General features: G+C 41.6%; 1 protein-coding gene across 1 annotated transcript; it reads left to right on the top strand.

Moving 5' to 3' along the window:
- Positions 1-4925, top strand: ostm1 (osteoclastogenesis associated transmembrane protein 1). Its single transcript, XM_034580176.1, has 6 exons — positions 1-437; positions 1589-1703; positions 2411-2508; positions 2605-2715; positions 3595-3760; positions 4620-4925. The coding sequence occupies exons 1-6, from the start codon at positions 84-86 to the stop codon at positions 4673-4675; spliced, it is 900 nt and encodes a 299-aa protein (XP_034436067.1). The 5' UTR covers positions 1-83; the 3' UTR covers positions 4676-4925.
- The last annotated feature ends 7233 nt before the right edge of the window (positions 4926-12158 follow it).

Below are 12158 nucleotides of genomic sequence, written 5' to 3' on the forward strand. Positions count from 1 at the left end.
TCCGCGCGGTCACATGATCCCGCTGGGACCGAACCAGGAAGTGGCGGCTTGTTTAGGGAAGAGGATCAGATGTGTTTTCAGACATGTCTCTTTACAGAAGCTGCTCGTTCTGTGTTCTGCTGCTGATACACGTCCACTCCCTCGTGTTCGGTGACACATTGAACCTCACCGCCGCGGAACCAGCGGACCGGCCCGCCCTCCACAGCTCCCCCGTGTTCAAGCCCGCTGCGCCGGACTCCCTCGGTCTGCTCGCGTCGTTCCCGGAGGACCTGGAGATCAGCTTCTACTGCCGCGACCTGCTGCTCATCTTCGGGCAGCGCTACGACACCTACGTGAACTGCCTGGTTCCGGCGGCTCGACCCGTCCGAGTGTGTCAGAAATGTTTCTCCAGCTATGGCAGCCTGATGGAGATCTACAACAACATCTCCTCGGACCAGGTTCGTGTGTTCGTGTGTGTGTGCGTGCGCGCGCGCTTTACACCAGGCCTCGCTGATGTCTCACCAGTCACGAGTTCTGACTGATGATGGGGACATTTGAGGAAACGTGACTTTCCCTGTGACTTCCTGTAAACGGTGTTTTCCATTAAAGGTTCAGTGTGTAGAATTTAGCGACATCCAGCGGTGAGGTTATTACTTCTTTTTTTCTAGTTTTTACACTTTATATATTGGTTTTTATTCCATTCATATTTGTCTATATTTTCTATATTCCTTACACTTAAAGGGGTAGTTGACCCAAATATGATAAATCACTCACTACTACTCACCACTATGGCGATGGGGGGGGGGGGGGGGGGGGTCGAGAGTCCACAAAACACTTCTGGAGTTCAGGGGTAAACAGCGTTGCAGCCAAATCCAATACAATTCAACTAAATGGCGACCGATTCTACAAACATAAAAAACATAAAATGCCTCCAAACTGCCCCTGTGGTGTCGTCCTAGTGTCCGTAATCCCAGACACTCAAATTCGACTAGAAACGGTGTAATTCAAACCTTGGTTTTTAGCCTAAATGTCCGCGAGGATATCAATACTCTGCTGTAGCAAATCCCCATTGTGGGACTTAGAAAGGATTATCTTATCTTATCTTATCTTCTCTTAAATTGCATCTTGCAGCTGAACACCCCTCACCTCCCCCTCCCCTTCCAAACAAGACAGAGAGCCTGTGGCAGCTTTGAGTTGTCGTAAAAACTCAAAAGTAGTTTTGTTTGTCCAGTCTGGGCTACTGTAAAAACATGGCTGCCTCCATATAGAGGCCCCGCTCCCGATGTAAATATAAAGGGCCCATTCTAGGGTAAAGAAAACAACAATTTGTACAATTTAGATGAAACACACTAGAGAAAACATCACCAGGATCATTTTATATTCAATAGATCCCTTTCACCTAAATCGTACGCGCTGAACCTTTCTTCTTCTTTGTTTGGTTTGTTGGCGGGTGGCAACCAACGTCAAGGTGTTTTTGAGCTGCAAGCTAATTTATAATTGTGTTCTTGATGAAATACATAAATGTAGGTTATAATATCACATTTATTACCAAACCTCTGCGTACGATAGATGAAGGTGATTGAGTTGTGGTTGTGTGTCCCGGCCTCAGATGGGTCCTGGGAACGTGAGCTGCGGCGACAGTCTTCTGCGCAGTGACCGACTGATGCTGGTTTATCGGCTCTACAGCAACCTGAAGAACCTGTGGGGTCAATCAAGCTGCGAAAGTAAGTTTATGCTCTTTTTTTGTGCATGTTTTTATCTTTTTATGTCAGTTTTTGTACTTAATGTGTGTCATGAGGGATTTGTCCCTCTGTTTGAACCCCTGCCTCACACACACATTAGGTATGCATTTGACCACAGAGGTCAGAGTGCAGGGTTAAGTAGAGGCAGCATTCAGTGAGGGTTTAATCAGAGTGAGCGTGGACACACTGCTGAATGTTGCAGAGATAACACGTGTTACTAAGTGTATTTGGTTTGTCTTCTGGCTACAAGTAATCATTTCTTATTAATGATTAACCTTGTGATTGTTTTCTTTATTAATCATTTATTTGCTATGTCAAAAAAATCCACAAAATAAGGAAAAATGCCCATGAAATCTTATTTTAGTGCAAGGTGATACCATTGAGTAGCTAATTTTCTCTTGCCAATACTTCCACACCCCATAATATTCTGATTACTATGACGTAAGACCAAGAAAATCAGTGGATCCTCCAAATTGAGAAACACGAACATTTAAAAATTCCATAAAAAAGGACTAATAGATTTATCTTCTGATTGTTTTAGCTCTAGTTTGTATCTTTGTCCTCTTTTCTCTGACATTTTGCAGAATATAGAAGCTTCCGATGCCGCAGTCATGCATCTGATTTCATTTCCACACATGCTTTGAATAAATAGACCAAACTGCTGATGGTGTGTATTTCCTGTTGTGCAGAATGTATCACTGCAGGATTTCAGAGCCTGACGAATGACACGCTGTACTTCATGGCAACCCTCAACCAGACTATCACCTGTTTTGAGAAGTATCAACAGGTACGTCCCACATTAGGTGCATAAGATCAGCCTGTCTGTTGTGAGCTCATGTACAGGAGTTAACCACAAGGACCTTTTCTCAATGTATCTTCACAGGGGAATCACACAGAGCTGTGCGCAAACTGTAAGAGCACATACGCGGACCTGAACGAGCTCTACAGCGGAATGGAGAAGAATCTGACTCTGTGTATTGACATAGAAGATGCGGTATGTTGCAGAGATTTTACTCCTTGAGATGGGAAGAGAGGAAGCTGCACCCCCTAGAGGAATCTTTAAACACGGAAGGAGACTGGAGAGAAAATGGGAAATAAGATTTACAAATGTGTACAATTCAACTAAAGCCCAGATGTCCCAATTTCCCCACAAAAACATAGCATGCAGAGTTTCAAAAGTCCACACGCACGTCTAAGCTGATCCGTGCGTACCAGGCGATCCTTGCACACGCATTTAACAACCTGTAAATAAACACAAACAATGTCACAAATACACAGGAAGCGAAAGTGAACATTATAACATCTGTAAGGTTCAAGTTAAAAATCTGTGCGTAAAACATCAATATCTATTAAGTTTGTGTGCTGTGTGCATTTTAAAACTGTTTCACAAGTGCACAAATTGCCTGGTATCTGTGTGTGGATTTAAACATTAGAATCCAAATTCTCACAAATCATTGTACGCATTTGTAATCTTGTTTTTTCACTTTTCGTGTAGTTTTCTCTCCATAGAGGAATCGTTATCTACTTTAAGTTGCTGACAAGATTGTTTTTACCAAACTATAAGATGTAGTTTCTCTTGCTTTAGTTTGCTTTTACAATGTCTTAATAGGTTTTATTTTACTGATGCATGAAGAAGGTGGAAGATCTTTATTTATCGAGAAATTTGACCATTAACACAAGAATCATGAAAGAAGTAAAGAAAACTTGTCAATAAGAGCTTCCAGCTGTAAACCCCCCAAACCAAATGCCCCTGGATCCAGTAAACATTTCGGAACAGAGACCCCAGAGTGTAGAATTAATAGTAACACAGTCGTGTAATTGCAGTCACCAGAAATGAAGTTTATGTTGCGTTTGGCACTCTGCCTCTTTTCAGATGAATGGGACACGCAAACTGTGGAGTAAGAATTTCAATTGTTCCTTGCCCCGCGAGGAGACGGTGCCTGTCATCGCTGTGTCCTGCTTCATGCTCTTTCTGCCCATCATCTTCTACTTGAGCAGCTTCCTTCACTCCGAACAAAAGAAACGCAAGCTCATACACCGTGAGTAACCAGCTTAATTCGCCCATTGTCACACGCAGAGAGATTTTTTGACGGGGTTTTCAAGAGTTCGAGGTCTTTCGGAGGGGTGGGGGTGGGGGGGAGGTTGACTGACTGCGATACTGGAGTTCGGCCGCGATGGAGGAGGAGGAGGAAGGAGGTGGGGTTGTGTGAGGTGCCTCTAAAGAAAAGTCCCTGCAGACCTCTGGACCACAGACTAGGCTGCAGTATTATTTTCTCTGTTGGTGGATGGTTGCTGCCTTGAAGGATCAGAGATCTTTTTTTATGCCGCGGGTGGAGAGGGTTACTGCTGAGTGCACAACAAAACGGCTCGTGATGGTCAAGTACACACTGAGCCTCATGCAAGAACCCACTCGTACAAACAGATTTACACTCAAACAGTGAAAGACCCCAATTGCTTATTTTATCGAACACTTATTTGGTTTTAGAGCCTGACACAGTTATCTTTGTTTATCAAATTTATCTTTAACAGGCATTTCAGTATCGGCGTATATGTTTGCCGATATGCACCTTTTTATGAAAACTTTTATTTTACATAAATACACTTTATATATGGGATTGTATTTTCTTTTTATTTATAGTTGTTTATAGCCTCATTTTCATTCCTTTATCGTAAGGGTTAAATAACAATAGATAAATATATCAACCTATATATCGGTATCAGAAGTTTTTTCCTCACGAATATCAGTATTGGCATCAGACCCAAAAATTCCAAATCAATTAGGCTTAAATTTAAACACTATTAACTGCAATATCTCAAAATAAATAAAAACTCCACAAATGGCACGTGTGGTCATTTCTGCCAAAGACGTGTATACTAATGTAAATTCTCTCTTTACAGCCAAGCGAGCGAAGTCGTACACCAGCTTGATGAACATTCAGGACAAACGGAGCTGAGCAGCTGAGCAGGAGAGATGCACTGAAATGATTGACAGCATTCCTTTATCAAGAGCTACACTCCCAGGAGTAGATTTGACTTCTCCCTGTCTCGTGCTTGAGGCTCGACGGACCTCCAATGAACACAGAGCCCTCGACTGCAGCTTTCCTGTTGTCTTCAGGGGGGGGGGCCGGGCTGTGATACCAATCCGTATTCAACAGACCTCTAGGATCTAAATCATTGAAACTTAAAAGTGAAATGCACTGGATTTATTTTATTGCACATTAAACTATTGATTTCATAGCCGTACAACCTTTTTCTTAAAGATGTAAGCGATTATGTTGGAAAGCAGGAAATAGATTTGCCCAGATAAAAATATATAAAAATAAGATGAAGAAATTTAGAAACCGTCCACGCACTGTGTTTGAGTCGGCCTCTTAATGCCAGAATTAATAATCAGCTTTGTTTTGTGAAGTTTGTCATGTTTAAACTTGTATTTTGGATTTCTATGAGCAGAATGTGCTGTGAGACAGGTGTCGTGAGAAAGTGAGCGGCCTGAATGCTGTGTGCCTGTGTGTGTCCGTGCGATTGAGCTAATGTGTGCACGTGCTCTATTTATGGGTTTGGTTGAGAAATGGGTTTTTCTCTCTCTAATATATGTCCAGAAGAGAGCGGCGAAAAGGATGCACTTGATGTCCATTAGCGGTGACATGTATCTGCTGTAAGAAGAGGGGGGCACATGAGCCGGGAGGGTCGGGGGGGTAAATAAAGACGTAACACACATAATGTAAGAGCACTCTGACTGGGATGTTACCTGTTTTCCAGGCAGTGTGTGTGTGTTTTTTTTGTGGTTTCATAAAGCTTTTAATGTGCTTTGTTGTCATTTCCCACTGATGTTTAACTTAATTTGTTAAGGGTTTGTGACTGCACATGGCGGCAGAGTCTCTGCTATGAGATATGTTGAGATACGAGTGTTGAGTTGATGAGTGTGCCTATTAATAAAAAAATGCATTTGCTGTGAACAAACCCTTATTTTAAATGCATTTGCCCAAATAAATATTTTTATGTCATAAGCATTAACAGTTGCATGTGATGTGATTTAACCACAACCCGTGTGGTGCTGATTATAAATCATGGAAAGTAATTAAATATATTTACTCAAGTACATCATTTTTATTTACTTATCTGGCAAGTATTTGTAATATTGCACTTTTTACTTCATGACATTAATGATAGAGGTACTCTCGGCTTTTCAGAGAAATACGTTCCTCCAAACACATTTGATAATAATCGCTAGAGATTTTATTGACTAACACAACTGAATAGTGTATGAAGTCTATGTCAAGCTTCCACTTTAAGATGCTGCTTACATGTTATTACCTCCACCAAGGAGCTTATGTTTCCACCCCTGTTCCTTTTTGTTTTGTTGGTTGGCTTGTTTGTTTGTTAACCGCATTTTAAACATTGCGATATAGGGTGTTTTACCCGGGAATAAAGTATATCGGGCATATTTAGGGGGCTGATATATGAGTTTGTGCAGTTTAGTGCGGCTTGATTGAATTCGACTGTTGGGCCTCGATGGAGCTAAGTGCTCTTTAGTGCCACTCTTCTTATCTACACCAAAGAGTTTATGATTTCATGTTCGTTTGTTTGTTTGCACAAAAACCACTGTACGCATTACCACAAAATTTGATGGAAGGATGTGGTATGGGTTAGGAAAACTGGATTTTCTTGATATTTATATTTTGATATTTACGAGTGTGTGTGATTTCAAATGTGGTTTCAGAAGGGGACAGTTGGGCCTGGGCAGATATGCACTCCACTGAATACCCTTCTAGTTGCGTCTGGAACAATAATGTGGGATTATTAGAGTGTATATTCACACACCATAAAATGATGATACTTTTGATCTTTTAGGTTCATTCTGCTGATAACAGATACCTCTCTTTTATGAATGTGTTTCATACCCTATTGTTGTAGCTTTAGGATACTTAAAGGAACCACAACTGTTGTCCATCAGGACCCAGCAAGCAGCAGTGTAAGTGTGGCTGCAGGTACATGATGACTAATGAGTCCACGCTGCAGTGTGCGAGCTGCTGAAAGCTGTTTCCTCACACAGGCCTGGCCCTTGTTCTCAGGTTACGTGGCCTTGTGTTTCTTGCAACCAAGGCTTTTCCTCCGTCATTAGGAGCTAATCTAAATGTGGGATAAAGATACTTGGCCGAATAATCGCAGCAACACATCCGTTAAACTCCTTTGGCTTTTTGGTCTTATGGAGCGCAGCCATCAGCAGGTCTAAGAGCATTTACGGATCTGCCGTGTCATATGATCCGGTTGCGGCCAGCGGAGTGGCTAAAGACACAGGCTTTTCGTCGTTTGCGCTCCGGCACAGTGGAAGTGTGTTGGGCGGCTCTCGTGTGCGGCGAGGCCCGGCCCGGAGCTCAGGAATGATGGCTCTGATTCCCGATAAGCCTCGTTGCTTTTCTGAGGCACACCGGGTCCTTAAGCGGGGCTGAAAGTCAAGAAAGAAAGGAAAAGTCCTGGCGAAAATGAACTGAAGGCCGCCACGTGACGGAGATGGCTGGTGTAAAAGAGCTGTAGCTACTTGTACTAGAATCAGTGGATGTAGTTAATAATGGAATATGAATTCAAATTTCTACCTACCTACCTTCTTCCTACCTACCTACCTACCTACCTACCTACCTACATACCTTCTTCCTACCTACCTACCTACCTACCTACCTACCTACCTACCTACCTACCTACCTACCTTCCTTCCTACCTACATACCTACCTATCTTCCTACTTACTTACCTACCTTCCTAACTAACTAACTACCTTCCTACCTACCTACATACCTTCCTACCTTCCTAACTACCTACCTATCTTCCTACTTACCTACCTACTTACCTACCTACCTACCTTCCTACCTACCTACTTACCTACCTTCCTACCTACCTTCCTAACCACCTACCTACCTTCCTACTTACCTACCTACCTACCTACCTTCCGAACCACGTACCTACCTTCCTACCTCCCTACCTACCTACCTACCTTCCTAACAACCTACCTACCTCCCTACCTACCTACCTACCTACCTACCTACCTTCCTTCCTAACCACCTACCTACCCACCTACCTAACCCTTATGTTGTAACCCTTTGGCACATGGCTCATAAATTGCTGGACACATTCACATCTTTGGATAAATATTCTTGGAGCCTGATAGAACCTTGTGCACAGTCTCTGTGGCGTGCTGAAGGAAGCCCACCAGGGATTTTTGTCTTTGACCCGAAGTTGTTGACCCATAGCTGGAAAAAAGTATTTTTGTGATGTTCGAGTGTTCACAGGCTGAATTTACAAATCTTTGCTCCCTCATACTTCACCTTGGGAGACAGAGGTGGTTATCAGAATGTTTTGGTGTCTTTATCCTCCGTGTGGAAAAGAGAGACGGAGGATGAGACGCGCTTTGTTTGCTTAAATAAGGTGTTGAGTGTGCAACACTTGAGCCACAGAGCTAACGGTAATCGTATACAGGCTACATTACAGTCAGTGTGTGTTTTGTCACATCAGTTTATGATAAACTGCATTAATGGAGGCTGATTTACCTTCTCACTGGAAAAAAAGAAATACAATCCACCACTAATCGTGGCCCAATGCCATGCAAAATGATTGTGCACCTAATCCATTCACAAAGAGCTTTGATGAAAACCACTGTGAGAGTAATTCTGTGACAGTTTATGTGGAAGAATTTAATAAGATTTTTAAACTGACTCATAACCTGATCTCGGCTGCTCGCCCATTGAAGTGTTAAAGACTGTTTAAGTTTTTGTTTGAAAACAATGATGGAGTCATGATGACCATAAGCACGGACAGTTTATACACATGATTACAGACTGTGACTCCATAATACAAGTGAAATCAAGTTTTTCCATAATTGTTGACATTGACTAACAAAGAAAGGGTTTCATGGTGTAGTGCACCGAACATATACAGTTGTGGGATGTAACAAAGTACATTGACTTCATTACTCTACTTGAGTACATTTCTCAACAATCTGTACTTTACTTTAAGTAGATTTACTTCCGGGCACTTTCACATTTAATCCACAACATATATCAGCAAATGTCTGTGTTCATTTACATTTACTGGAGTAAAATGTTTGAGTACTTCCTCCACCACTATACATATGACAATACAGACTTTTGAATCTTGAATCAGAAATGCTCAGGTAATAACCCATTTTCAACATTAGTCATTTTTTATAAAATACACATCTGAATTCTATCTAATTGACATGTGCCATGAAGGTTTTAATACAGAACTGGGGATTGACACATTTTTGTGGCTTCTGCAGGGGGCCATGCCAGAAAACTACGACTTCATATTCATTAATTCCGAGAAAGAAAGAAGAGTGATCAACAAATTAGTCATCGCCTATAAACCAGCTGTTTGATAAACTCACTGTGTGCTACCATATCATCATTCATCCAAAAACTGAACACACACTCAAAATCCAGACCTCAACATGACTCAAATCCTTCATTCTTTTTTCCCCTGAGCTCTTGGTCGTTATAATGTGTGAACTTGTTGGTTGACTTCTTTAGAGCTCAGGAGGGAATAAGGCAGGAATGTTGCAGCATGAGGCTGAACCGAGGCTTGTTGATGTTCGAGGGGTTAAAATCATGACACAAACCTTCTCCTCTGACCTTCTGTGATGAAGAAATGAGGATTGTAAGCCGATAAGTGGCCTTCAGATCATTTGATGTACTACCGCGTTTAAGAGTTTTTTTTACCCCACCCGCCCTGCAGTAGTCTTTGTCTCTCTGCATATCTGCATCTGTGTTTGGCAAATAATCGTGCAGCAGAGGAGTTAGAGGTAACAGGGATATGTTGGAACAAAAAAAGAAAAAAAGGCCTGTTGGCAATAAATGCTCCAGCAGACGGCAAAACACACTTATCTCTGCGATTGTTACCTTGAGTTCGGTACATTTCATATTTGATGGAGGAGTAGGGGGGATGCTCTTCATGTTGTTTCTGAATCTGGCCTTCCGTTTTTCATTTAGTGAAAACTCATTCTTGTTAAATGACTGTTTTGCTGTTCTTTGACAAGGTCACGGCCTTCCTGCCGCCTGAATGCCTTTGAATTTTCCTGCTGCCCTCTGCGCTCCTCCTCCGCTCCTCTGTATTCCCCTCGCAGTGCATCCCCCCAGATACCAAGCGGCTAATATCTCTTTGGCTGTGGCAATATTAAGAAACTGTTAGTTAGGACTTAAAGTTGTTACGCAACCCCCCCCCCCCCCCCACAAGCAACACCAGCAACACTCTAAGCTGTCAGTTAGTTAACTGGCTGAAGGTCAGGCTTAGATTTTGCACCTCTCAACCCCGGAGCAATGAATGTGATGCTTTGTTGAACGAGGAGTAAACATATGCCCCTGGGAATTAGCACACACACACACACACACACACACACACACACACACACACACACACACACACACACACACACACACACACACACACACACACACACACGCATGCACCCTCTTGCACAGAGCATATGCAGAGTGAATGGGGCTTATTATACACCTGTGAGTGGGGTCAAAGTCTGTCAATCCCTGGCTTATGGTATTATGATAGATTATAGAATCACTCTCTAATGGCAGTCATTCAGTTTGTAATCTCGGCAGCTCGATGCAGAAGCACTCAGCGTTCCAGCTATGGCTCTGTAGCAAATAAGGCCCTCTCCTCATTCATCCCTCACTTCCCCCCCTCTCACAAAGGTCTTATGACAAGTCAGCTGTTGGTGACATCACAGATGCTGGATCATATGTCAGAAACCTTCGCTGCCTGACTTACATCCAGAGGCCACTTGAGGCCAAAAGAGCGGCGCGGGCCCCCCCCCCTGGGGGGATGAGGCCGGGATTGAGGCTGCCAACAGGCCGGAAAGGTGTGTGTGTGTGTGGGGGGGCACTCTTCAGGGCAGAAACATCTGACCCATGTGTGGGTTTGTTTGTGTGCCTGTCTTGCCATCAGCTTGAGAAGACATTTATCATTTGTTTTGAAGAGCGTGCTTGAATGACAAAGTCCAGATTCTGTGCACGTGGGTCATTAGATTTCTGCTTTTGATCAGCAATTAAATCTGCACGTGTTTAAAACGGCTCTGAAATGCTACATTTCACTGACGTTAAGTCGGTGGAACCAGGGCAGTGTTTTGATAACGAGGCAGTAGTGCCACCTAAAGTCAGAGTCTGAAAATGACATTAAAGACAGTTCAGAAACATGTCACCATCTTTTGGCTCTAAAGTAAAAGTGATTGTTTCAAGTGAACATTAAAGTCCCTACATGTTGTCATGGCAACTGCTTCATTTCCAAATAAAAAAATATATTATAAAAAAGGAAAGTATCCCACCAGACTTCAAACCAACACCACGATGACGTGTTACATCACTGACACGCCAGTTTTATTTATCAACCACTTCTACTGAACAACCATCACGTCTCTGTTTGTTCACACATTTGACTTAAGTCATAATGATATATTCAAATAATAATATGTAAAATGTAACATTTAGTAATAATAATGATTATAATCAATTTATTATTATTACAAGTAATATCATTATTATTGTTATTATTTTCGGTAACATTACCTGACTGAGAATCTTCACGGACATATAACAATGAATATTTAACCATTATAATAAGAGATGTTATTATAATTTTTTAGTAGTCGTAGTCATAGTAGTAGTGAGAAGTAGCAGCAGTAAAGGTAATGGTAATGGTAGTGGTAATCAGGTGTTTGTATATTTTTGCCTTTTTTTATCATCTTATGTGAATAATGGATTTTATTTGCAAAACTTGTAACTTGAAACCCTTTCAGAGTTACCCAGAGGGTTCAAGACATTCATAGTTGCCACTAGATGTCAGCACCAGGTTATGATAAAACACTGTGATATCAGCCCCTCTGCCCTGCCTCAGTATTTCTTCTCATCTATTTTTATGTTGTATAAAAACCATAAATAAAAACCAGAGCTCTCCTAAAAACTCCACATACAAAATTTAGTCTGTGTCTAGGTAAAGCAAATAAATAATTCCTCTCAGGTGGAGTATTGCTGAAATATAAGGAAAAGGAAAGTAAACTCTCATGTGCTTCCTGCAGCTACATCATTTTAGAATATTGTTTTTTTTCATGATGGCCCATGTATATAGTAATCACTACAACACAACCAATTATTATTATTATTATTATTATTATTATTATTATTATTATTATTATTATTATTATTATAGTATTTTATAGTGTATACTTTGCATGCTTGCATGACTCAAATTGTGTTAAAACTGATCACAATGACATATAGTTTAAATATATAGTTTTAAGATCTTTTTCCCCTGTGTCTCATTCACTATCTTTGTTTTTATCATAGTAAAGTAAATAAATAGATGGAATTCGGAGATTTAGAACATAACATCCAAACGATAGCTGCTGTTGTAAAGTACA

Source organism: Hippoglossus hippoglossus, chromosome 24, assembly GCF_009819705.1.
Source record: "Hippoglossus hippoglossus isolate fHipHip1 chromosome 24, fHipHip1.pri, whole genome shotgun sequence".
Taxonomy (NCBI): Eukaryota; Metazoa; Chordata; class Actinopteri; order Pleuronectiformes; family Pleuronectidae; genus Hippoglossus; species Hippoglossus hippoglossus.